This window comes from Tubulanus polymorphus, chromosome 7 (genome assembly GCF_964204645.1).
Source record: "Tubulanus polymorphus chromosome 7, tnTubPoly1.2, whole genome shotgun sequence".
Classification (NCBI taxonomy): Eukaryota; Metazoa; Nemertea; class Palaeonemertea; order Tubulaniformes; family Tubulanidae; genus Tubulanus; species Tubulanus polymorphus.
In genome coordinates, this window is record NC_134031.1 from 2,060,310 (window position 1) to 2,087,771 (window position 27,462).

At 41.0% G+C, this 27,462-nt stretch overlaps 3 protein-coding genes across 4 annotated transcripts in view; 1 reads left to right on the forward strand and 2 right to left on the reverse strand.

The window, feature by feature from the left end:
* The window catches only part of LOC141908815 (uncharacterized), a 40,109-nt gene extending 26,662 nt beyond the window's left edge, over window positions 1-13,447 (reverse strand). Inside the window, exons 1-3 of one of the 2 annotated variants that reach the window (XM_074799027.1) lie at window positions 13,014-13,447; window positions 11,537-11,714; window positions 4,211-5,165 (exon numbers count right to left, since the gene is read on the reverse strand). In XM_074799027.1, the coding sequence (XP_074655128.1) occupies window positions 4,211-5,165; window positions 11,537-11,641 (1,060 nt within the window). In that variant the 5' untranslated portion in view covers window positions 11,642-11,714; window positions 13,014-13,447. Of the gene's footprint in view, window positions 1-4,210; window positions 5,166-6,244; window positions 6,377-11,536; window positions 11,715-13,013 lie in introns of those variants that run through there. The other variant, XM_074799028.1, reaches the window with a different exon arrangement.
* A 2,469-nt stretch (window positions 13,448-15,916) lies between these two features.
* Window positions 15,917-20,829, reverse strand: LOC141908442 (uncharacterized). The gene is made up of 8 exons (XM_074798492.1): window positions 20,658-20,829; window positions 18,602-19,830; window positions 18,390-18,495; window positions 17,610-17,747; window positions 17,050-17,148; window positions 16,744-16,835; window positions 16,524-16,656; window positions 15,917-16,011 (listed from the first exon to the last, which is right to left on the reverse strand). The coding sequence occupies exons 1-8, from the start codon at window positions 20,827-20,829 to the stop codon at window positions 15,917-15,919; spliced, it is 2,064 nt and encodes a 687-aa protein (XP_074654593.1).
* A 1,103-nt stretch (window positions 20,830-21,932) lies between these two features.
* Window positions 21,933-26,115, forward strand: LOC141908443 (uncharacterized). Its single transcript, XM_074798493.1, has 7 exons — window positions 21,933-22,110; window positions 22,443-23,287; window positions 23,889-24,366; window positions 24,876-25,013; window positions 25,445-25,543; window positions 25,776-25,867; window positions 26,005-26,115. The coding sequence occupies exons 1-7, from the start codon at window positions 21,933-21,935 to the stop codon at window positions 26,113-26,115; spliced, it is 1,941 nt and encodes a 646-aa protein (XP_074654594.1).
* The last annotated feature ends 1,347 nt before the right edge of the window (window positions 26,116-27,462 follow it).

A 27,462-nucleotide genomic window follows, 5' to 3' on the forward strand; every position in this document is an offset into this window, starting at 1 on the left:
TTTTCATAAGTTTCGTCGTTAGAACCTTGTGAAATATTTGAAGACGTAGGCTGCGGAACGTTTTCTAACGTCGAGTGGTTCAACTCTCGAACACGCGGTTGATGGGGCCTAGAACCGCTCGAAATGTGGATCACCGATGGGTAACTTTGCAAAATACTTCAGCACATCTGTGGGGATTAGATGTCAGACCCGATCGATCTATCCGTCAGAGGAAGTGCGGAGCACGCCGGTTTAAAAAGGTTGAATCAGCATCGTTTCTATTCACCTCGTTGAGACCTTCTCGTTAACTGTGTCTAATCTGAATTCTGACGTCTATAAACTTCGCTCATTTATTTACATAGATTCCTATAGATTTACGTGTATTATCTACAAACTTCATATCGATGCCTGTCGAAACAAAAAATGTCAAAACAATGGAAAAAACCAAAACAAATCGAAAAAACTTTGAAAACGTTTTGCATTCGAATGACTCAATTCCTAAAAGAAGCTTTCGAACATGGACAGCGTAAATCGCTATTGCGTATTGCGACCAGATTAAAAAGATTCGTGATGTTTCAGAAAGGGTCGTAAATAGTTATTGAGAGTTTTTCGGAGATGTTTTATCAATTCTACACGGGGTATCCACCTAGATCTTTCACAACTTTATAGAGAACTAAGTACATTTTACGGGACGCAAAGTTGAAAATTAAATGGTTTATTGGTATTTTTGAGATATTCGGCTGCCCACTTGTACTAGGTTCGTATATTTTATTCTGGTTCTGCACCTGACAACACCGTCCGCATAGCCACAATTCCGCGTCTATATCGGTATATTTTATACCCCGATGCGCGATACGTTGACTGCTGTTCGCGTTCTGTACTCATGTCTCGTTTGTTCCTAAACACACACGACATTAAGATCTAATTAATGGCGTGGATGAAGCACTAGGGGATAAATCGTCTCCCCTGCGACCGACCGACCGACCGAACGCGCCCGCGTCCAAACGCATAAAAACCGACACATTAACAAGACAATGTCTCACCGCGATAAGAACCACGCATTTCAGCCCGGTTTATTTTCACACTCGGCGGCAACGGTATCATCCGCTGTGTGTTAGTTTGAGTAGCTCGTAAAAAATATACTGTTCGTCGAAACGAAGAAGTCGTTTTTGGAATGACTTTTTGGCGAAAGAGAAAGAGTGCTCTCACTTACAAAAAAAGAAAGATAAAAATACCTTTTTCTTAAAAATGTAGAATCTCCAGCTAGAGCATTTTTTTTGAATTTTTTTTTTGAGAATATTTACTTTTTTTGGGGGGTACCGCACAAAAACGAATGATAAAAGACAAATCTTTAGGGTATAGAATGTAGCTCCAAAGCATTTTTTTATTTCTTTTTTTAAATTTGAGAACTTCACGTTTCGATGTTATCATTATTCAAATCGCGGGGCATTCATGTAGAAGTGAAAAATATAAAAATATAAGTTTTTGGAGAATTATTAGTAGGAGATGTTTTCGTGATATTCGTGTTCACCAAGAACGCATTGAATATTCGTATAATCGATACCGGTTGATACGAGAATGTCATCGAATTTTGCAATCAATGACAACTCAAAGATCGAAATCATCGCATCGACCTTCGTGTCATTTTGTTTCGATGAACAAAATGCTAGGAAGCGGCGATGAAGCTAACGCCGGCACGCGAGGTTAACATTGAAGTCTGATAATTAGCGAGCGAGTAACGTCTATTGACTCAGTGGTTGGCGTGTGTGATGTAAAGTGCTCAGTGTTCGAGCCCTCGTTGCTATGATGTTTTGATGGGACGTATATCATTTTTTTTCTGATGTAAATTCTTGGTTGTTTCATCTCGCTTGCCGATACTACCACTATCACGACGCCCCCGGTGACATCGTCGAGTGTTGAAGTATTGCCAGCATCGCGAATCGTCATCGGTAAAGAGTTCGGTACAGAGGCAGAGAGCGAACTGTAAATATTTCATTCTGAAAACAGTCATCGTCGTGACTGTAGTTGCCTTTAATTATGCATTATTAATGTTATGTGAATATGGAAGCCGAAATAGTCGGACGTAAAACTTGACAGTTCTCTAGATGTCGACCGATAAAAAGCCTGCAGTCATTTGTACATATTCCTGTCATTTATGAAGGAAGATTTATAAGCAGTCGATATAAAGTGCGACGGGAGTTAGAGGCCAATATCCACCAGCACAGCGGCTGCGGTCAGTTCGAGCTCATTTTGATTCCATAGCTAACCTTACTTCTTAAGTACAGTCTAAGCCCATTCTGGTTTTATAGCCAATCCAACAACCTATGACCAGTCTAAGCTCACGTTGGTTTTATAGCAAATCTAACAACTTAAGACCAAAGTGTAAACTCATGATTCTGTAGTCAATCTGTCAACTTAAGCTCTCTTCCAATTTAACAATTCAGCCCAATTTTAGACCATTTTGAACTTCTAAACTCACGATTGTGCAACTGCACCTAGAAGTATTCTTGAATGAAATGTGTTCGAAAATTGACACCAGGTTAATTTTTCTATTCGTCATAAGGATTCGATGTACCTTGTGAGGAGGGTGTAACTGAGCCTTCGACATCTTTGGTTCTCTTATCATAGAATTTGGCAAAAGCTAATAGACAAAAACGCGTTTTGTAATTAACGGATAAAGCTTGCCCGCGTTCACTCTTGTGTTGTTTGATTGCTGTCAAAATTTAACAGTTTGCTGTGTGCACGAATTACCACTCTGTGTAAAAAAGAAGACAGGCACAATTTGTTTTCTAATATCGCAACCGCTACTTAACGTTTCGCATGTCAGCCTAATATGCCAGCGATCAATCCAATTACGTCTATTAGGGGAAACTAGATTACTTACTCGCTGGTAATTATGAGTGTATTATTTCCTCGCGGTTCATACGCACAAAAATTACCGCTAATACGTCCGCGTATATAAGATATATATGATCTTTAGGCAATTTGCATGGCTATCACGGACTCGCGACCGGCTACATATTCCGGTCCGACGATGCGTGAGCGTCCGACCTAACATACGTCCGTTCCCAGCGGAATGATGGGATTGTCCGGTTAAGACGAGTACCTAATGTCGCGTGTTGCAGTATTTTTGAGGATTGTCTTCCACGCGCGCGTTGCTACTAGTAATTTGTCGGCGTTCATAATTGAGTACGTACGATTATTTTTGTGAACGACGGGCGCCGAGTTACGATGTTACTAGACCGTTTAACTATTTAGTAAAGCCTCGGTGAATATTGTTTAACATTGCGGATAATTTCCGCTTCCAGACAAAATGATCGACGTGCGATGAGATGAAAGCACGCCCTGGCAAACGGGGATGAATAAAAAAAAAATTTTCATTCAGACGATTAATTTCTTCTTACGATTTCGAATCGGATGAAATTTGAATAAATTCGCTAACAGTCGTATCTCAGAAATTTGATATTTTTGGATATGACATTTCAAATTCGGTAGTTTCGGTGTTTGGTAGCTCAATATTGTCATATATATTTCAACTATATGTTCGGCCAAAATGAAAAAGCATGACTGAAATCATAATCCAGTTCCACAGTTGCGAGTTAAGATTTGAACTAATTTTAACTCAGAGTTAATTCTTACTCATGACTGTGGAACTGGATCCACAAGCTGTAAGTATCTGTAGAATACACCAGATAGTGAAAAATAAAACCACCCGTTTCTCTCTACAGAACATAAACCCATTGCAATAAGCTCAAATGTTTACCAAATAAGCACTGTTGTTGCACGTTTGCTAATTTAAGCGGTTTGCCCGCGGATCACTAGTCAACATCTGTTTCATTGAAACAGATTTAGCACCCATAACGCGTGGTGACAAAGGCTAGGGTCCTAAACTCTGTTCGACAGATGTGGGTCGGCATTTCGGTTTTAATTACTTGAATATTCATTCATTTGAAAATCTACTCTGAACTCAGTTCCTGGCAGAATTTTGAATTTCGGATCGAATTCTAATTTCAAATCGTAGATAATGAACTAATGTTAAAGTCGAAATAATAGACGGGCACCAGAGAGTACGAAAAGTCATCTGGAAATGAATTTCAGTTCAACAGAGATTCTGTATGGACTGATTTTCAAATGTATATTCAAGTCGAATTGAACAGAAAACAATGTGGAACTGGAATTTTATCGATCATATCGGTTGAAGGAAAAATACTTGAAATAAATGTGAACTTACGGTGGTATTTTATCCATACTGTACTTGTTAGATTGACGACTCCGATGACGAAAGCGACGAAACCACAAATTATCCCGAAAATCCGGAGTCGCACGAAGTTTTTATGTAGCCAGTATTGATATATAATCCGGTACTGGGCTTCCGTGATTTTTACTTTCTTTTTCGGTGGTTCTTGGTGCTTTTTCTTTTTCTTCGACTTGGCCGGGGGCCTGTGAGCGACCTCGTCATCGTCGTCCGATTCGTCGAGACCGTGCGTATACTGGAACGGTTTACACTCCTTTCGCGCCTTTTTGATCGGTGTCGGAACGCGGTTCTTCTCGGCGTCCTTCTCTTTCTGCTCCATGGCCTCTAAACGGCGCCGGAACGAAGCCCTCCGCTGCTGCGACCACTGCACCCATTGAGACGCAGTCCGCACACCGAGAAACAGACTCGACCGAACTGACGATCTCGCCGAGTCCTGCCTGTCGCCTAGTTCTCCCGGTGACGGAGAACGGCTACCCCGACGCTGGTACTTATCCCATTCAGGATCTAATTCCATTCGTTTCGCTGGCTTATCCAACTGTGTTACCGAATTACGTTGCGCGAAAAGATCATCGAAATTTGGCTGGTTATTGGAACGCTCCTCCTCATCGGCGGCATACGCAGCGTGTACAGTTGCATCGGCAGCATCACTTTTGTATCGTTCAACCGAGTCGCTTCGCTCGATGCTCGGTCGACCGTTCGACTGTCTGGGGCTGCTATCTACACCGCTAGTGCCGGGCCGAGGCTCGTCGTAGTCGAACGAAGACACGCCTGAAGGCGGCAGAGTTCCGATGCCGCTGCTTTCCCCGCTGCTCTGGTGCAACAACTGAAGCTCTTTCGGTCCGGGACGCAGTCGTTCGGGTGCCGGCACGATCTCGTTTTGTCGATCCCGCAGTGAAGGCGTCCTGCCGCGATCCATATCGTTATCGCCCGCCTGCAAAAGATTACATATCGTTCATATTTATATCGAGTTTATTTAAGCAATCAAAAACCCGACGCGTCTCCAGTTCTCTGCCAATCTATTTCACTGGAGCCGTCGGCGCAAACTGCAAACCGTTATTAATCACTATAAAATAATACTCTCGATTATTTGAATAATTCAACGGTTACGAACATTAACGCTCTATTATCTATTGTTTCAGCGCTTTTGGAAGCCGCGGTTCACTGCAGCGAGCCGCGCTCTTTCCATACACAGCGAAAAACGCCGCATGCAACAGATGCATGTAATATATGTAAAACCGGCGTCTCGCTCAGCGCGTACGCATTTCAAGGGTATCAATCGAAATCCAAACCGTACACGTCACATTACGATTCATTTGAATGAGGGAATGTAAAAAAATCATGTTTCGTATCGGAGACAAAAACAAATATTATATATATATATATATATATATATATATATATATATATATATATATATATATATATATATATATATATATATATATATATATATATATATATATATATATATATATATATATATATATATATATATATATATATATATATATATATATATATATATATATATATATATATATATATATATATATATATATATATATATATATATATATATATATATATATATATATATATATATATATATATATATATATATATATATATATATATATCGTCGAGAGCCATTGACGAAATACTGTTCGTGTAATGCAATACGATAGCATAGGAAAAATCGCACAATAAGGAAGAAAAAGAGTCTGAAAAGCTTTCCTTTCAGTTAATGATTTATTCATCTATTTCACTAGTCCGATCATCTTCTTTCTTAGATTTGGATTTGTCTATATCATGGAGATTTTATAAAAAGGTACAATATTGACTTTGTAAGAACGGTTGATATTTCTATCGAAAGTATCAAGAGTTTTTAGCGTGATGAATCTGACTAATGATGCAGTTTCTACAGTGATATTCGCGCCGAAAACTGCGTCTCTTTTTTAACATAACTGAAACCCCCTGCTGAAATATGTCAGGAATCGAAACTGAAATTACCTTTTTCGTCGGTCGTCTTACGATTACTATTGAAGACAATATTTACGAAGCTAGAATTCGCGTGCGAATTTTTTACATATTCTTATATAATCCCGCGTGTCCAAATCCTGCCTAATCCAGTTTCGACTCTGCACCAAATATTTTCGATGCTATATCCACGAATACTGTAGCATGTAAACGCTGGTTGTTGTAGCGATCTACCCCAGGACGCGCCAGGTGCTTGCCGAATGAAATCAGGTGAGCTTATGCAAATTTAGGCCATTTAACAGTAAATATTGCGGCTCGTTATTCAGACATATTGAAACAATAGATGATTTTTGTATCACGATATGAATTGTATGATGGTTCCACGGAGGAGTCCCACATTTGACTCGCTCTATACTTTTCATCTGTTTATATTTGAGAGTGCACAGTGAATGTGGCGTGGATGCTTCAGGACCCACAGATTCTCAAACGATTTCAACTCTCTGAAGTCGATTGATTGATTGATTGATTGATTGATTGATTGATTGATTGATTGATTGATTGTCTTCGTCAATTCCTTTTATCCCTAATCGATAGACTGACCCATGGTCACTTAGTGCAGCCTCATTATTTTGTTACATTTCTCCAAAGTGTAGTAATAAATTATCATTATAATCATTATTACAAAAATGATATAACTTTCACTCTTAAAACAAACTAACAGATTATCGCGCATATAAAATGCCCTCGGGCAAAACTTCAATTAAGTCCTTTTACATTAGGATCGGACGACAGCTTGGCGCCGATTCTATTGAAAATACCGGCGGTTCGAGTCCCACTTAATTTTATGACGTGAAAAACAGTCCGGGCCCTATTCCCGTTCAGATGACGTACATTTCTATTGGACCCGATCAACAGGCGCGTGTGACGTCACGATATTCGATATTTTACTCGTGTATGTCGTTGTGACGTTACTGGGTGTTGATGTTAGTCGGAGTTTGTTCGCCATCTATTGGTTCGCGATGCAATTAAACTCACAGCCACGATTCAAACATCGTTCCCGCAACTAAAACGCAACGATTTCCAGAAATCGCTAGGTGATAGGAAACTCAAAGTCGAAGTTCGGACAAACTTGATGTTGATAAAATTTCAAAACGACGACAGACACTTAATATTAACATCTAGTTAATTGGAAAAACATTGGGACTCGAGAATAGTAACGACTGAAGCAATTTAACGACTCATCTGATGATGGTTTAAGCTAGCTTGATTGAACCTGTATTCCTATGAAATCATTAATTTTGAAATTCACAATTTTCTGGCGGATATTGATGATTAACAAGAACATATATTATCAAAACATTGATTTTTGATATTCTCGATTTTTGATACAAATTGATTTATAAGTACATTTTCCTTCGATATGATAAAGGCAATATCGAGCACAACATAATTTTGTCGAACTTGAGGAGACAAAATATTTAATTCTAAACTAGAATTCCCAGATATAAATTTACAAATACACATGACGTATTTCCAATGAATTACCAATTTCGTAGAAAAAAATCAGATTGTTATAGAAATAATTATTTATGTGGCCTGGTTCATTTCAAAAATCGAATAAAGAACGAGGAATTTAGCCATAACTCATGCTTCACGCTAGAAAACTTCATTCACATCTGGCCATTTTCGCCTTACAAAAATAAACGTGCTGCCTACAAATTTCAACCGTTGCGCGATCATCGAAACAACCGTTCGTTATTAGATATAATACAATGATATCGTTAACATATTTCGAGAGGGAACACGTGTTGTTTTTTTCGGGGCGAGTTTTAATATCGGGTTTTATGTCTGTATATATGAGTTATGAATACGGTTGACTGGCGGCTTGGTCGCCTCCACCGCTCGTTAACGTTTTTTTTTTAATTGCTCGCAGATGCGAAACCGAATGTCAACATTTGTTCTTTCAATTTCGCATTTGCGCCCGCTTCGAGAGTGTCGTTTGTCGTTAATGGCATTGGCCTGACGCCGCAGCAAATGCAAAAAGTGCCATCCTTATATCAATCCAAGAATATATTTGGCGGGGAGCCGCACACCAGATGGCGTAGCAATACACTCAGTAAAGTAGCGAAGAGTAGATCATTTCATATTATGAACTTTGAACTGGAATTTAGGGCTCCCAAATAGAAATGTTGTCATCACATTAGATATAAGATTTTCCAATGAGAATATGGTACAGTTTTACTGGAAATTGATTTACTAATGAAAAATATTGATTCGAATTTGAAAGAAATTTTAAGCGCGGTAACCGAGTAACCACTAGCGAACCTGGCGGATCCTCGCCTGCCATACGTGGAATCCTCGATTGCCACAGTAGCGGTGCCGGCACTCCATATACGGAATTTCTTTCCCTTCATATGTGATCTTTTCCAGCTCAGAGAAAATGACCTAGAGGAAAAGCGATCTATGATAATGCGAGCGTATGCGTGAATATCATTGTGGAAGCGACCTCACTGATTAACATCTCAAGGGAATATCGGCTGTTTGCTGTTTGTTGTTGTTATGTTTGAATATACCGCTACGATGCCGTCCTCGTAATCGGGCCATTTCTTCCCGAATCTGGAAACTCATTTTCTTTTCTAATGAGCTCTGGGTAGTTATGGTAATTCCGTTGATCCCCAGGGCCGATACAAATTGCTTTAATTATTTCCTACACGGGGATTAGTTCCGATTTCTTCGTATAAACAGGAAGAAAAAGAGTCGAAGATGATGACACTATAAACGAATTATAACAGGAACCATACGGAGAATGTTCAAAACAAAAAAATGCATTTAAAGTAAACAAATATCGAGCAAGGACCCCCTCCCCTTCTTAGATTCGACCTTCACATTCAACATTCACTACATATTTGAATCAACACGAATATGTGTATCTAATATTTTGTCAACGCTTAGATTCAAGACCAGTTATGGTTCCATAGACAATCTAACAATCTTAAGACCACTTTATTTTAGTCAAGCAAAAGCTCATTTTAGTTCTATGACCGATCCCCGCGCCAATCGAACAACTTGTGACCACTTGAAGTTCATTTTAGTTAACCAATTTGGTACTTAAGACCAGTTTGAGCTAATTTCGGTTCTTAATAACCAAATATTATATCTTCGAAATTCAAGACACAGCTTTGGACTTTTACAGCCCTTTAATTAAGTGTGGTCAACTCATGTCGATAACCGTCAATCTTCCATGGACTATGATGTATGTAACTGCCTGTCGGGCTCTCTCGAGTAACGTGACTGTAAATCGGCTTTCTTGCGCAGATTCTGCAATGCACGACACAATTAAAACACTCCGTAAATAAAGGTAAATATCGAGAAGTGGAAACCGGTTACACAAGCACCGTCCTGAACGAGAGAACTGCAACGGAGATTCGGGGCCGGGTCTCTCTTAAAAACAGCTTCCACGGTAGCCACTAACGACCATAGTGTTTCCACCTGTTTTGTTTGACGAAGGGTCTAAATACCCAAACTTTTTTCACCAAAAAGACGTGTTCATTGTCTCCTATCTGGAATCTGTGGTCCACATTGTGGTCTGCGTTCACAGATTGTTGTCGTGGAAAATTGCAAGGGACAGCTGGTTTCGGCATCGATATTACAACAGCAATATAAACCACATAGCGAAAAACAAATGACAATCACTGCAGCGCTGTTCGGACGTTCATCATGTCAAGCAGAAAATTCATGTCGACAGCGAAAAGAGAATCGTTGCATATACACGACTGAGCGCTGAGCCAGAGACTAATATTCGACCTCAACATCAGCGAGCAAGTGCTACAGTATTCATGAGACATGACTGTAAGTGTGTCGACAAAAAAACCGGTTAAAGCAAATATACGACGCGTAATATAATAGCGCGCGAAACGTCAAGGCGATGTGGAGAACAAGTTTGAGAATATTTCGCTATTAACCGCATTATGGTCGTTGTATCGTTACATGAAATCATTATGGAATAGAGCGTCGTCAGTGAATATCGAAATCATTAGATTTACATGTATACTTTTCGCGCTGATAGATAAATTCTGACCCAAATATCTGAATTCATTAGTCAAGGTTTCTGCCGATTCAATTCGTTTTTCTAAGGAAATCATTCGTACAAACAAAAAAACAGAATTAGTTCAGTCGAAACATCTTCGTTGTTCGTAGTTCTCTTTGAACAGTTTTTAATACTCTCAAAAAGATGAATTAGTAGATTTAAACCACATCTAAAAAAACCATCTTACCGACTTACCGTAAATGTATCTAGCTCATGACTGTCCTGTCGACAGGAGTGAGTTGGATTCGGTGAGACACTTAGTTGTTCGCATTAGTCAGAATTCCATCCTGATACGTGAATTTATGACGATACAAACCGGCTTATTGTTCGGCATTACCGACACCGATCGCGGTGTTGCTTCCTCGTGTCAGTTTATTCACCGCGGTTCACGCGTTCTTACCGGTGAAACGATGACAAATACATACGAAATATTCAACATATTCGGTAACGGTTAATTTGCCAACGCTGCCGAGTTAAAGAGCGCGGCTGTCGGGAGGAGCACAGGCTATTGCGCGGTATTAAGGCGAATGCGTTGATGCGCAGTCATACCTATGTGTTTCCCTAGACAGTAACGAGGATTTGCTTTATAGCTGAGCGGCCATAAATTCTCGCGACGAATCAGAATTTTTGCTTGCCGGCACACACGAGAGATTGAATAAATATAATAAACATTACATATATTTATGTAGGCACATGCATAATTTTAAGGCGATGCAAATTGGTCCCGCATGAAATCTATATATACCCTATACTAGTTTAAAGTATATTGTTCTATATGAGATTAAAAATGAAACGACTTACATCTGATTGAAGCGTAGGCTGTAGATTTTAGCAATTTCAATCTTCGCCCACGCAAGCAATAAATGGATTTTTTTATTTTCTAATAATCCCGCGGCCTAGCTGTTATCGTGCAGCCGGGGCTTAGTTTTGAAACCGCAGGAATCCATTGCAAGGAAAGACTTGAAGTTCCATAAGTCGTGGTAATTAATGAAGTTTTAACGGCATATCGGCCGTGTTCTGCGAAACGGGTCCCGCTTAGAAACAGACTAGGATCATTTTTGTTTTTGCAAGCAATCTAACATCACACTAAGTCAACGTTCGTTCCCATTCCAATCCTAGATCTATATACGACCATTTCAGAAAAAGCAACAATCTTTGAACATGAAGGTTTGCTTATAAGATTAACGACAATTTAAAAAAACAATCTTTGAACGTGAAGGATTGCTTATATAACTTACATCATTTACCGGAAGTGTCCCATCCGCCATATTGTCATCTTTAGCCTGGTTTGGTTCTTCCGGTGGCTCGTCGTCGCCAGTTAGTTTATCGAGTACGGCGCCCATGATGCAGTTTTATCTAGTATATATGTATATATGTTTATGACACGAATTCAATCAATTCTGTTCAGCTGAGAATCTGAAGAGAAATGAAAATATAGAAACAACTCAATTAAGGCATCAAACGTAAGATCAATAAAGGCGCACAAACCACCAAAGACGAGTTTGCCTTTTATGTCGAGAAAAATCATAAACCTTTGAAACTTGTTCATATACAAAAGATGGTCACATCCTTAAACCCCCAATGACATCACTGATACCACAATGGTATGAAACTTTTTTTCAACTGGGTAATGGATGTTCGATATCAAAATCCTCGTCCATGGAAAGGTTTTTAAGCCTAAAACGGTTAAGTTTGAATTGTTGTCCTCATCGAAAATGTGAAGTAAAGAATACATGAATTAACATTTGAATTAAACTCCGTGAAACTGGACTATGGGTAGTTCTGTGACGTCAAAGGTGGATTTATGGAGACGCTGGCCATATTTGGCCATATTTGGGCCAAAGTGTTAATGTAGGCTACATGTACGTAGGCGCATTCCTATCGACGTTAAATAGCAGGGGACGACGCGATAATAAATCTTATGTCGCCATATTTACCAGTCATCAGTAACGTGAGAAGAGTAGCAATTTATTCTTTCTGTTTCATGTGGATTTTCTACGCGTTGAGCCGGACACAACGCAGACGACACTCGCGCGCGCACGCATATAATAATAACACCCATTTACCCCAATCTATTCCAACATCGTCGCCGCTGCTGCTTCCCGGAGATTAGTCTAACGCGATAATCAGATAGATATAAAGACGTTTCCAATTATTCGCGCGTTTGTTGAAGTGTTTTCTGAAACTAATGGCAATTGATTTCTCCCCAAGGTCACCAGTCGATATGAACGCGTGCATACTCTGATGAGATTTCTGTGTTACTCTTTAAGATAAACTCTTCTCTACGTGCATTATTCCTATCAACATTCAAATAGCTCTTTGATAAGCTTCAGTAATTGCTGTATCGTTAATGATTTGCCATTTCGCCTCTCTTACTTTTTGGTGGATATCGGAGGCTTATTGTCGGTTTTAAGAAAGTGGTTACAACTAACAGAGTAAAATTGCCACCATTTATAATAAACTTTCTTTATGTTTCGAAATATGTTTTTTAGGGTGTTTCTTTTATTTCTTAGGGTAAATCGCTAGTCGGACGGGAAAGGAAGTTTTGAGAGCGAATCTTAGCTCGGCTCTTTCAACAACTGAAAAGTTTTCTATTTCATATATCGTAATAATGTACAAAGCATTTTGTGATCATATAGAAAGGTCGAACCAGCACCGAGAAGGGATGATGAGAAAGATAAAGTAGATTTTGAATTCAGCATCCACATGACTCACCGCACCAAACATCCTTTACGAAAATCGGTTTCGTTGTATGAGTTCTGTGTATCGGTGCACACAGAGCCTATCCTCGTCACCCGGAAGCTTTACACGCCGCACCACAAGCGCGTCGATGTCATTATAAGGACAAATGTGCATACGTCTCTATATACATATATCGCCAAACTATGTTTTCGCAAACGAAAAACGAACGCGTCACTGACGCAATTAGCGCATGTATATATGCATTTATTTCACTGCGTAATTTTCGTCAACAGCTGATAATTACAATTCGCTGCGAACCGCTACCGTTATAGTTATAAATACGGCGTAGTGTCGCGTTCTATGCACCATCCAATCCATCCGTCGGATCATCTGACCCGGCTCGATTTACTAATAGAAATTATAAATGACAGTTCATATTTCGCATATAGTAAGCGTATAGGGATGCATACACACACCCACTGATATCCATGATGATCGACGACCATCGCGCACTTGTTTGTCGTTACGGATTCAGAGTATGTCCCGGCACCGACAGATCCATTATGATAATCGACGCATTCATATATCTTCAAGCTTTTAATATCGGTATCCGGGTGGGAAAAACAGCGCTGCTCTCCGTCGCTAGGCCGAAGTGGTGTGCGCGACAAGTCGACAAAAGTCATCTAAATGCCGTAAATAGAACGAGAATGCGGCAGCCAGTTTTTGCTAAGTGAAAATGGATTTGTAGTGGTCCTTGTGCCGCGTACCGAATCGCATATCGGGAACAAGACGTAAATACTAGATTGCTGGAAGACGCTGAGATGGAAACAGTCATTTTGTTCGCGAGATCGGCCCAAACAAATGCAAAAATATCCCTTTGTCGTTAAATGAAATTCTTATTTTCAGATCGCTTGCGCTGAGGAAATAGGCAAGATTCGATCCATTCCGTAAATAAGCAAATCTCTACTGATTTTAATAATTCATCTGTGATAATATAAGAGCGCTTACGTGTACGCCGTGACCCGCGCAACCGGTTACCGAAAGTGTTCCCGGGTTCATATCTTACTCAACAAAATATACTTATATATGATATCTCCGAAAAGACACTTATCGAAATAGCCGCGATGATTTTATATAGAATATTATAGAGCATATTGCAACGCGACGAGCGCCACGCAAAATTGTGCAGAATAAAATCTCATTAGATAGACCAGTCAGGCGCCCGTCTTATTTACATATGGTTATTAAGCAAAAGGCAAATATATGACACTTGGGGACAATTTCTGATCTGATATGCGAACAGTTTTCCAACGACTGCTATACTAGTGTTCATTAGTGGCGATGTAGGTTTCAAATACAACCCACACATATTCTTCTGATTCTTACCAATCATTAATTGTATATACATCATGAGTTGTCCATCCCTAACTGTTGAACCGATCTCACGTACCCGGCCACCCCTAACTGTGTTTACTATACAGCGGCCGTTTTAGATTAGGCGAATTTCGTCGGCGAATTCGGTGAAAAAAATACATGTTATCGTTTATCAGCGACGAATTTGTGGGGCGAACTTATCTACGCCGAATTCGTCTAATAGTGTCAACCTTGGTCTCCTGAATTCTGAATCGCAGGCGAATTATAGGCCAACTGCGAATCATTTGCCGAAAAAATTCGCCTAGTGTCACAAACCTAGCCATAAATAGGCAACGATTCCTTCTTTCTCCACTGCTCATCGTCATATTTTGCAAATACGACATAAAGCTGAATAAGCACTGCTCAAACTAGTATTTGTCTACGGGTTCACTATCATTTCATGTCGTCATCGGTTTTAATTACTTTTTCTTTTCGGTTGCTTTATGATAACGTATACTGCTCATGGCTACCAACCCTGAAAATGTAGAGTATTCCTGGAGATGACTACAATGTATAAGGATATAGTCGAAATGTTGAGTAAACTACGAACTCAAGGAAACATTTTTGTACTTTGAATTATTTGTTCGTTATTATCATGGGATTCTCATCACAACACGGATATAGTGTTTCATGGTTAACATAGTCGAAACGTAATAATGAACTGCCTTTATTAATGGGGAGCCTCATGTTTATCATATGTTTTCATTCGGATTGTCATAATTTTATTGCAAATATTTGTTACGTAAAATCGATAGAGTCCCGTGTGTAAAACATTCTGGTGAAACATTCATTCGGGCTTGTTAATATCTCGTTCCATGACGCGTAGTTCGTGCAATTCACCACGGGAAGCGCAAACGGCCGCGCGTCGACATATTTTCTGCTCACATGGCGCACATTTCGCTCGACGTCTCAATCTAATTCTCCTCGCGTCTCGGAAAAAGTATCACGAAAAACTAAATTTCAAAGCGGCGCCTCTCATTCAGAAACACATTACGGAAATAATCTTTTTATTCATTTATTATTCATTTCCACGAAATCAAGAACACACTATAGTCATTATTATGCGCATAGTCGTGAATCTAATTACCAGCGGGTTCGAATCCCTAAATTACATAACATTGATATATAGAATCTATTATAATATTTATGTTAATGTATAACGTATGACTTGCTTTAAAAAAACTAACAATATATCTTGTTGAGTGTAAACATTGACTTAATGAAACGTTAGCCGTATATACTGTGAAACGGACCTCTGCGGTTTCGAATATGACTGTACAATAACATAGGTTCCTTATCGTCGCAATACTAACGATTAACAATATATAACAACAATATTAAACAATGAAATGGCGTTATATGCATTTTACTAAAACGTTGCTTCGCAAATCATGAACCGCACGTTAATCATTATATGCACCGCGCAAAATACCGAATAAGAAATTCGCGTTCGTTTTTGACGCTATGAGATTTTGACCCTTCATGTCGCGTTGTTTATATCACTGGTAGCCGCCGCGTGATCTTCACACGTCTTCATCCACATTTTGTTCGGGTAGAGACTCTCCCGCTGCATCCAGAGCTTCACCGCTTTCCGTGTGGTTGAAAAGTGATTTGTACGCTGCAAAGAAAAGAGCGTGACTATAATCTTTGCATAAATCTAATTTTTCAAAGTCGGTCCCGAATGGTTGGAAATCGTCGTATAGGAGCCTCCCCAGGCAGTGATCGCGATGCCAGACACCCACAATCAGCAACCGATATTGTTCTGCCTATGCCCGGTATACAAATAGCCTAGTCTTCTGGGCCCAGAAACACAGTCGTGACCTCAGTGAAAAAGTGGTCTAAATCATGAGGCCGGTTGTTAGATTAGCTCTAGTTGGTAAAAGAATGGTCTTCAATCTAATTCACGAATGTACAGCTGGACCCTGAATAGCAAGATTGCAAGTAAATTCATATTCTACCCGAAATTAAGCCTCGGTTCGAACAGACGCAGCGATATAAACAGGAGTTAGCGAATTGAACAGCCGCGTTTAGTTCTTAGTGAACCGTCTCGGCACCGTGCCGGTCGCGTGGGTTATTACGTATGATACCAACAGAGCGATAGAGGTAGCAGTGAATCTTTTCCATACTTACCCGGTTCAGGTGTTGGATCGTTCGAGCGGTGGTAACCTCCAGCCGCCTCAGCCACACAGCCGGGCATACACGCCAACGACTCTACAAAACCTTCTTTATCCGTCAACCAGTACGTTTTAAGCATCCCCTTACCCTAACGAACGATAAAGAACCTTACGAGGATAAGATATGGAGATTTTCTCACGTAATGTCGTCAAAAAGTCGGAAGATTCTGGCCTACCTTGAGTTCCATTTCGCCTCGAAATTCAAACTTGAATACCGGATCCAGAGCCAGGCCACCGTAGGTCACGTGACTGCAATGGATCCGACCGGCTGGATTGAAAAAAAGTTTACAAATACAGAGAGGTCCAGTGATAAGGTTAGTAGCAAACATTGCCTAGAGATCGGTGGGACGCACGAAAAACACCTATAATGAAGTATGCCTTTTACTTGCATCCAAAGTGGAAAATGAAGCCCCGATATCTGTTGTTCTTAAGATCTGTAACAAAATGATTTAAAAATAATTTTCACATGACTTTGTACTTACGTTGGCCGGAGGCTTCCATACGCGAGGCCGTATTCACCGTGTCTCCGAACAGACAGTATCGCGGCATCTTTGAACCGACCACACCGGCAACCAGAGCACCTACAAACAGTCAGCGAAAACGTAATTCGATCAGTTAATTTCATTAGCGATCAGCGAGAGACGAACGAACGGAAAAATTCGCGGCGGATTCTATATTTTTGTTGTCAATACGCGGTGAAGGTTATTTGATTATTTCAGCTCAAGGCGATGTCTTTAAATGCTAAGGACGACGTTCTGTGGGCATTCTGTAATCACAAATACCACCCTGGACCCAGTTCTACAGTTGTGAGTTATGATTTGACTCTGGGTTAAATCATTGAGAATGAATTGATTTTAACTCAGAGTTAACCCTAAGTCACGACTGTAGAAATGGGTCCTAGACGTTATATGCATCGGATATCCGACCAAAACCCGCAGAATCAGGTATACTGGCACATCCTCAAGTTCGGGGCCACATACTATAAAAGATCTATCTTGATCTGATTTGATTTATTTGACGATTATCAAATTGAAACCCATACCTGTGTGTATTCCGGATCGAAGCTGCATCTTTGTACCGATCATGTGCGGGATTTCCACGTGTGACACGTGATGCAGTAAATCTAGAGCCATCGATGCTATTTCTGTCAGATGTTTCCTTGCGTTACGTTTCGGCACGCCTGTAAGAATCAAGGAGACGAGTGTATGACCACAATAACAATATTCCTGAATATAACCGGATATAGTTGATATGTTAAATGAACAACTAATAGCTCAAAGAATACTGTATTCCTGAAAATGACTATAAGAATATAATTGAAACGTTGAACTACTAGCTCAAGGAATACAGTATACCTGAAGATGACAATCAGAGTCGAAATGTTGAATGAACTACACTAGCTCAAGAAATACGGTATTCCAGAAGATGACACTCAGGATATAGTCGATATGTTGAATGAACTACACTAGCTCAAGAAATACGGTATTCCAGAAGATGACACTCAGGATATAGTCGAAATGTTGAATGAACTACACTAGCTCAAGGAATACAGTATTCCTGAAGATGACTATTAGGATATAGTCGAAAAGGAATACAGTATTCCTGAAGATGACTATTAGAATATAGTTGAAACGTTGAACTACACTAGCTCAAGGAATACAGTATTCCTAAAGAAGACTACAGTAAGGTATTACAGTCGAAAAGATGAATAAACTTCAAGCTCACGGAATCTTTTCAGACTCGTCGGACATGTCGAAAAAGCACAAGGCCGCTATATCTACGTGTTCCAACATTAACGCTACATGTTCCGCTACAGACTGACCTGATACGATCATATACGCGTCGCCGATTGTTTCTACTTTGTATACGTCATAAATACCGATCCGAGCGTCGAAACACATGTACAATCCGTTCAGCATCTGAATCACCTGAAACATTGACAACGACGACGTTAGTTAGATCGAAATCGCCTTGGACTGTCTTCAATCCAAGCTATTATTGTGTAATGACCTGAGATGATGTTATAACAAATACCTGTATAGGCGTACAGTTCGCTGATATCTTCGTGAAGCCGACGATATCGGAGAAATAGACGGTCGCGTCGTTGTAGGCTTCAGGTATGACGTGTCGACCCTCTTTCAGTTCTTCGGCGACGATTTTCGGCAACATTTGAAACAGCATCGAATTAGTGCGGTGTCGCTCCTGATTGAAAACCTTCGTCTGGTCGGATAATGTATTCGCGTAGCGCTGTATGTCCGACATGATGGCTTTAACGAACGTGATCACCAACGGGCAGATAACGATAACCAGGATAAACACGCTTAAACTAACCGTCAAGTTTTTGACGTCGCGTTTCAACGAATTGTTCAGTTTAACTAGAATCACGTTAGCCACGTGACGCTGCACCTCATTCAATATATCGATATAGATAGTCATATTGTCGAACCAGTACGTGCTCATTTGCCAAGACGGCTGGTGATTGGTCAGATTGTTTCGGCTGATTTCGTTGCGCATGTTTGAAATGTGATAGGTGAAGTTGTTCGTCGTGATGTACTTCTTTTTTTCGCCGTCGAAAATACTTTGAATTTCGGGTATGAACTTCTTGGCGTTTTGCCAGTTACCGGAGCCGACGTTGTGCTTCTCTAAATACCACAGATAATGGCTGTCTATTTCGAACGACCCGCGCGAGTAGAAAACGCCCCCTAGCGTCCTTTCGATACCCATATCTTCTTTACTCATAACTAACAGCTGATAGGCGACCAGCGACCGCCAGACCTCGCCGTCTTTCGATTTTTGTATGGACATGTACATCCAATCGATGAAGATCTTTATCGCGTTCGAATAGAACAGAATTTCGCGATAGGCGTCCGTAGTATCAGGCTCCAGGTAGGCGCGGTGGTTGCGGATGTACTGCAGGAAATCGTCGCGCGTGTTAAACTGCGCTAATCCGACGGATTTATCTTCGCTTTTCGGCCATTGCGTCAGACTTTCGAACGCCGAGTCGGTGTCCGGGTAGCGTTCACGTAGAAACATACGCGTTTCGGCTCCCAGTGTGCTCAGATACAGCGCAGTCATGTCCCGTTCTCTCTGTAGGTTGTGGATGACGACCGCGGTCTCCATGCTGAATTTGATCGTATCGCGTACGATCGTTTTCGCGTCGTTGTCTTTAGAAATCGTCGACAAGTCGATGACGCACATGACGCAAAGCGCCATGATCGGTATCAATGTGAGGATCATCATTTTGGTCATCTGAATTTGTTTACCTGGCGATGACGAAACGCTGACATTCATTTTTACAGGATTTAGGGAGTTTGTAACAAGGTTGAAACTACTAGCATTTCAATTGGCACGTTTTTAGTTAAGAACTTTATCAAATAAACCAACGTTTTTGGTCTTATACATAAATTATGGAACTGTAGAACCAGAGTCCAGTTCAATGCAGTATATAAAATATATTTCTAAATCCAAAACGGTATCCACCTTCATTGTGCAACTGGCATCAGGAGTTTATCTATAAACTCGACATAATATTTGGGAATTCATGTTGGCATGAAACATAAGCCTTTTAGAATGCAAAGAAAATGAGCTCCGAGTCGCTTGCACGGATTTAAGACCAGTGTAAGAGCGACCTAGTTCTATACTAAATCTAACAACGTAATAATCTTAACAATTGAGACTGAAACAAGGCCTTGAAGAATGAGAAATTGCGACATGTGATTTCGGCTACGCGGTTTTGGAATTCTATCCATGCATCAAAACATACAGAAAATACTTGTATTTATGGTATTTGATGGATTTCCATATAAATTAGCCAATTGTTTCACTTCCCATCATTAATTACGTGAAATTATGTTCCGCTGTTGTGCGTAATGCATTGACTTGGCGAACGACCTATATCTGTGAAACTGTAGAACCCAGGGATGCAGCATAGGGCAACGTGTACCATGGCTTAGATTTAAGACCGGGATAAGACCATCTTAGTTCTATAGCAAATACAACAACTTTAGAACAGTTTTCCTTTGGACTTAAGAAGTCGTCACGACTGCGCAAAAAGGGCCAGGGAGCCACAGACCACAACATACAGAAGTACCTGCTTTTGTGAGCGGGCTAACACCGCATATTCGAGTCTTATCTTCCGCGTCGTCAAGAGCATCGGTAAAACTATCATCTTGATTCGTTCGTTTCGTCCAGAAAACCAACTGTTTCTCATTGCTATCGAGACTACCGTCGGTGTGAAAACTTTCAGCGTTAATCAGAGACATTGTGATGATCCTGACAAAATAGAGACAAAATATTATACGAGTTCGCAACCTGATCGTACAAATACTAATCATAATGTTAATATTAATTATTTAGAAAGGAAACAAAAAATTATGTAAACTCAACCGCCGATCACACAACTATAGCTGTACTTCGATTTCAAAATCAAAACCCCTGTTTCGCTCCCGGCAGGTGTGGTGGGTTTGTAAGGGACACTCAAATCAAAAAAATCAAACGAAATTTACCAACCAAATAAATAACAGGGTCAATCCCTATTTCAAGATAGAAAAAACATTTTAATGATTTATTTCATCATCAATTAAATCGAACAACACTACAAAATAAAGTACACGACAGAATTAGTAGATTGATGATAGCGACCCGAACAGAGCCATCAAGGCTGTACTAACTATCAGAGATAAAATCAACGATTATTATTATACTTAGATGAATTCGAATCAATCAGGAAATCGTAAAAATCAAAATCGTCGATTAATTAAACAGGACGCAAATCTTCTTCGAACAAAGGTTGAATAGACGACTAGCTGCAGGAAACCGGTGCTATACTCGACTACTCAATCCCAGTACGCGATTTTATATCAGAATTCAATTTCGTCAAGTGAACTTACGTACGATTTACATCGGTGATATTCCTACTTGCATCAACACATCATACACGCATCACTGGAAAAATAACTCGAGTAATGACTGGTTAGTAATTCACTAATACGGGCTAGGAGAAAAAGTCAACTAAACCTATCAGTGCGCATGTCAGAAAATAACCAGATGCCGTAGACACCCTACCGGCTAACTAATTTTCATCTAATAATAATCATCTATACTTGGCGTGTTAATTAATCAACGATGGGAACTATCTCGTGACTAAACGACGATCCCGCTGATATTTACGAAATCGTTTTTTCGCAAATTCGAAGTCGATCGATGATTACGAGGAGTGACTTACGCGCGATCGAAGCGCCATGTTTTACTTTTTGCGAAGTATGGATATTTCGTTTACTCTTGCGCGTAAGCTCGGCTGCACCAGTGATATCTTTTATCGAGGAACCTTTTTTTCGTTTCGAGGGAATCACGACTGCAGTCGAAAATGAAGTCGAAAGAAAAAAAAGTGGCCTCGATCTTGGCCGACGATGACACGACAATGTCTACCGATTCACAGGAAAGTTCCGGAGTCGCCCTCGATCAGTCGATTCGTAATACGCTCAATGAAACGGGAGACGCCGGGTGGATGGCTCTGTGTCGCGGGAATCCGCTGACACTTCGAGGTAAATTTCGAATCTAATATTTTCAATGATTTCAACGATTCATTGAAGAAAGAATTATGATTGGTTACTAATGACGTCTTTTTAATTCTCAATGACTCGGACGATTCAGTAAAAAGTTTATAATGACAACCTTCTCATTATCATTGACTTCATCGATTCAGTAAAATTATGATAAGTAACAATGACGATGAACTTTTCAATCTCAATGACTTCAGTGATTGAAATTATGATTCGTTTTCAAAAAATGGTACGACCTCAACGATGATTTTGTAGAAGCTGCCACAATGAGAGACGGTTGTCAGACATTCTCTTACCAATTTTTTCCTTTTCAGGTAAAAGAGTTCAAATGGCGAAGATGATGATATTGACGTTGGTTCCGATTTGCGCTTTGACGGTTATTTGTATCGTCGATTTGGCGACGATTTACGCCGAAAACCGCGGACAGTACGACATCCGTGATAACATCCGGTTCAGCACCGAGATCGGAACCGTCGTACACTACCTGCAGAAAGAGCGGGACATGACGGCGCTTCATTTGAGCACGATGGGCGCCGAGACGCGAATCTTTCTCCGCGAGCGGTATCCGGACACCGATAAGGCTTTAGACAAACTGTCTAAATGGCCTGAGAAGACTTCCGGTACTATTTCGCAGTTCGGAAGCGCTAAGGACTTTCAAACTTTTATCAAACGCCATCGCGATAAACTGGAACCGGGCGAGACGGACACCTTTGCCGAGATCAAGTTCTATTCGGACGCTATCAAGATCTTCATCGATTGGATCTACGCCTTCATACAGGAATCCAGCGACGGTGACCAGTGGCGCAACCTAGTGGCGTATCAGTTGCTAGTTCTATCGAAAGAAGACATGGGAGTTGAACGCACGCTAGGGGGCGTATTCTACTCGAAGGGCTCGTTCGAGAAATACAGCGATTATTTGTGGTACATGTCCAAGCATAACACGGGTATCGGCCGTTTTAAAGCGGCTCAGCGATTCACTGAAACAGTGGCGGATTTCTTCAACGAAGAAATTCCCAAACACACGAAAAACTTTACCGAATCGATTCGACGAATGAGAATGGACATCAGCCGTAACAATATGACCGGCCGAGAACCGTCCTGGGAAATGAGCACTTTCTGGTTCGATAACATGACCATCTACATCGACATCATGTTTCAGGTAATTTTTCCCCTTTCTAACGATTCATAAGTTTTAATTTGGTGTCAAAAGAGGGATGGGTGACAACTAATCGCGCTAGAGGTTTTAGTTTAAAAAATGTTAAAATCTGTCCGATTAATGCGGGACCTGTTGGACCGCCTCAAAATGGCGCCTGGAAACTTCCCTATCACTTTGATAGCTTCAGAAGTTTCTTTTTGAACAATCAAAGCACGTTGTTGGTCTATGCTATGACTCTTGGTTCGTTCCCGCGTCAGAGACATAATTCCAAAATAGATCTTAAGCCATGCCTAAACCATCCGGAACCTGAATCTGCGACCACGAATGTGGTTCAAGTCCAATCATAGGCAGGTTTCGACTGGTCTCTGCCGATTCCGGAATACTCTAATGGTGGGTTCGTTTCAACCACGCCTTGCCAATTACGGAATAGCTTAACCTGTAACCTGATAGAAGCGGCTGGTAGAGAGTTTGGAAACCGGAGTTACATCTTAAACCGGTGTAATCGAATCGAAACCCGTTTAGATTAGTCAATTCTAAACCCCAACCAACGGCGACAAGCATCCAAATTCGTCTTCAACTTTACTCACACTCATTCGTATTGTAGGTGCAAGTTAAAATGGCCGATGTCATCCTACAATCGCTGGAGGTGTCTCTAACCCGCGATCTAAAAGAGATGAGCGTAAGCATCAGTCTGTTCGCCTTGGTGGCGCTCATCTGCCCGGCCGTGATCACATTCGTGCGAGCCATCATGAACGACACGCAGAAATACGCGCTGAATTTGGCCGATCAGACGAAAGCGTTGGCGAAAGAGCGCAGACGCACCGACTCGCTTCTCTACCAGATGATACCGAAAATGGTCGCCAAACAACTGAAGAAAGGCCAACACGTTAGCGCCGAATCGTACAACGAATGCACGATATATTTTTCGGATATTGTGAGCTTCACGAAGATATCGGCGGATTGTTCCCCGATGCAGGTGATATCCATGTTGAATAGTTTGTACATGTGTTTCGATGATAGAATCGATTGTTATGACGTGTATAAAGTTGAAACTATCGGCGACGCTTACATGGTTGTCTCAGGTAAACATAGATAGCATGACGAGGCAATTCAATAGAAAATGTCTTGTTTTTCAGATAATCTAAAATCAGATAATTAGAATGAAAAAATGAAGTCCGGAAAGTTTCCTTGATGTAGTAGGGCCTTTTTTTTTTCAACGTTAGTTCAGTATTTCCGAAGATGACTATTAGAATATTGTCGAAACTTTGAATAAACTACAACACTAGCGCAAGGAAACTTTCTGAACCCATTTCTCATTCTTATTGTGGTATTTTATTTATATTATCGTTATGCAGCACAGATTTAGTGTTTTTCATCAGTGTTTTTTTCAAAGGCTAATAACAGCCCCCAATAAGGCTCCAATTGAAGCATATGTAATTTCAAACTTTTGCCCATTCATATACACAAACCAATCATACGTTTTAAGATGATATGATTATGATATGACTAAGATCACACGTTGCTTCTTTTATGGAATTGCTCCGCTAGCTAAAATTGCCTTTAGAAATAATAACAGCATTCATTATTTCAGGTGTTCCGAAACGTAATGGCAGACGTCACGTGACAGAGATCGGCACGATGGCGTTGGATCTGATGCATCATATCGGACATTTAGAGATTCCTCACCTTCCTGGTCACAGGATGCAACTCAGAGCCGGTTTACATTCAGGTACGGTCGATGGTCGATATCCACCTGCAGGGTCACGAGATTCTTAAGCCGGGCGTAAGCCGGCCTTGCGACCGCTTGCGACTCACTGCGACGCGACTCACTGCGACCGCCAGCGACGATCGCGTCGCAACGACCAACCGACCTACGCTACCTTGCGACTGCCAGCGATGGGTTGCGACTGCCAGCGACGCCAGTCACAATGAGTCGCACATGTTCTACTTTCTGCGACGCGACGCGACCGTCGCAACCGATCTACGCGCTCTTGCGACTGGGAGCAACTAGTCGCACAGAGTCGCTGACAATCGCGTCGCAACCGACTTGCGTCCCCACTTGTGACGCAACGCGACGATCGCGTCGCGTCGCAAGGTCGACCTACGTCCGGCTTACATTTGCGTGTTCTATATATAAATGTGCTCATTTTTCAATCGAAGGCCCTTGTGTGGCGGGAGTTGTCGGATCGAAGATGCCCAGGTACTGTCTGTTCGGAGACACGGTGAACATGGCCTCCCGAATGGAGTCGCATGGCCTTCGTAAGTAAATAACTTGTATCTCGATTTCAAACATCAAATATCTTATAAGTTCCTGTTATCAAACAGCAGATTGCGTCGAGTTATCGCTCCGACTGCCCTGGAATTCACGTCATACTTTGGAGAGAGTTTATTGGGACCGCGAGATCCGAGGCAACCGTGCAGTCTACTCATTATAGAAATATACAAATATTGGCCCTATATCTATAGAGAATGCTCTTTATAATATTTCCAGCGTCTAAAGTGCACATAAGCGAATCTACCAGAGATTTACTTTACTCCGAATCTGAATACACGATTTCTAATCGCGGCGAAGTTGAGATCAAGGTAATGTAGTTGTTGTCGGATAGATGGCGCGAGCGGGGAACTCGAGATTGACTCGAGAAATTAGTCATCCAGTCGTTACTAGAAATGAAGATCGATCAGTGTTCGTTTGGTTGATTTTCATCGTCTTTTTCTTACAGGGAAAAGGCAAAATGAGGACGTATTTTTTGGAATCGAAGGCTAATCTTGAAGAGTTGTTGCCGTGTCACGGGGGCTGCGTGGTGCTTCCATTGGCTGAGATGTACTCGTAAAAAGAGTTTCGTAATCCATTCGGGGCCGAACTTGCAAGAATGCTCGCTAAGCGTGTGGTGGTAGATCGCTTAACTGTCAACGAATAAGGGTTAGAAAGCTATTTGGGATGTGAGGTACTAATGCGAAGTCAAAAGTAGTTCATTTTCAACTACTCCGACTGTGTAACCGGGTCTAGATATTTGAGAACAATTTCCTATTTTGGGAATGTAACGTTTTTCTGGTATTTCATAAGTAGTTTATAGAAAATCACGTTGGGTAAAATATAAGTATATCTAATAGTGTTGAATAGTTGAAAGGTAATGATGCTGTTGAATATTGTCTATCAAAAAGTTCAAAATGTTTTAGAATATTGTATGTTTCTCGTTTTTATCGTTTACTATGTATCCACTATAAATAAACGTTGTTTGTATATGAAAACAAAACTCGTTGATATTTCATCAGATACTGGTGAAAACAATCATCTGAAGACAATCAGGTGGTTATTTCAAGCTATAATGATACAACTATGTCAGATATCCACATATATCTACAGTTGTGTGATGCTGTCGCCCCTGGAACAGGAGACAAATAAGAAATCACGTCCTAAGTAAAAAAAATTTGATTAATTTCATACTGGATATAACGAACATATTTTCTGGTCCCTTGAAGTTCGCTGTAACGAGGTTCCACGGTAGAAACAATGACCCAACTTAATGGACTTAACATAGGTCATCTTCAATTGAGTTAGCATCTAGATTAAAGTAAACACCAGTCTTATGGAGAACTGAGCCAAGGAATGCATGGACTTAGCGATGCTTTTATCGCGATCCTCCACCGACCACACAGGGTTTCACGGGGAAGTAAGGAAAAACCAACTCGCAATGATGATCGCGCCGTTCTGTATTAGCTAACAGCGAGGGGGGTCTTACACTTAATCTTAGACGATAATCAAGCCGTACAAGTCACATCAAGGTAATATCGTAATTATGGTTATTAGACACTGTTATCAAAGGCGTTCGTTCTTTGACGCTTCGTCTGAAATTACCGGCGTCAATTCGATGCCGGGCAATTTGTAACAGCAGCCGCTCACAGAGAGAACTAGAGAGAACTAGTCTGTCGTCTGCTAAACACACGTGTGCGACTACACGTTTAGTGTAGGTATCAATCTGAGGCCTGGGGTCCAGCCCACAGACACCCTGAAGCCTAAGTCAACGCCTCGGACACTCTGCAGCCTGGGTCCGACCCACAGACACTCTGCAGCCTGTGTTCAGCCCACGGACACTCTGCGGTAGCCTGGGTCCACCCCACGGACACTCTGCAGCCTGGGTCCAGCCCACGGATACTCTGCGGCAGCCTGGTCCAGCCCA

Excerpts from the sequence above, each read along its gene's own strand:
- LOC141908443 (XM_074798493.1), top strand. The coding sequence starts at position 21,933 with ATGAAGTCGAAAGAAAAAAAAGTGGCCTCGATCTTGGCCGACGATGAC. Across the intron at positions 24,367-24,875 it reads CGCTTACATGGTTGTCTCAG|GTGTTCCGAAACGTAATGGC; the intron begins GTAAACATAGAT and ends TCATTATTTCAG. Across the intron at positions 25,544-25,775 it reads AATGGAGTCGCATGGCCTTC|CGTCTAAAGTGCACATAAGC; the intron begins GTAAGTAAATAA and ends TAATATTTCCAG.
- LOC141908442 (XM_074798492.1), bottom strand. The coding sequence starts at position 20,829 with ATGTCTCTGATTAACGCTGAAAGTTTTCACACCGACGGTAGTCTCGAT. Across the intron at positions 18,496-18,601 it reads CGAACTGTACGCCTATACAG|GTGATTCAGATGCTGAACGG; the intron begins GTATTTGTTATA and ends TCAATGTTTCAG. Across the intron at positions 17,748-18,389 it reads CGCGTATATGATCGTATCAG|GCGTGCCGAAACGTAACGCA; the intron begins GTCAGTCTGTAG and ends TGATTCTTACAG.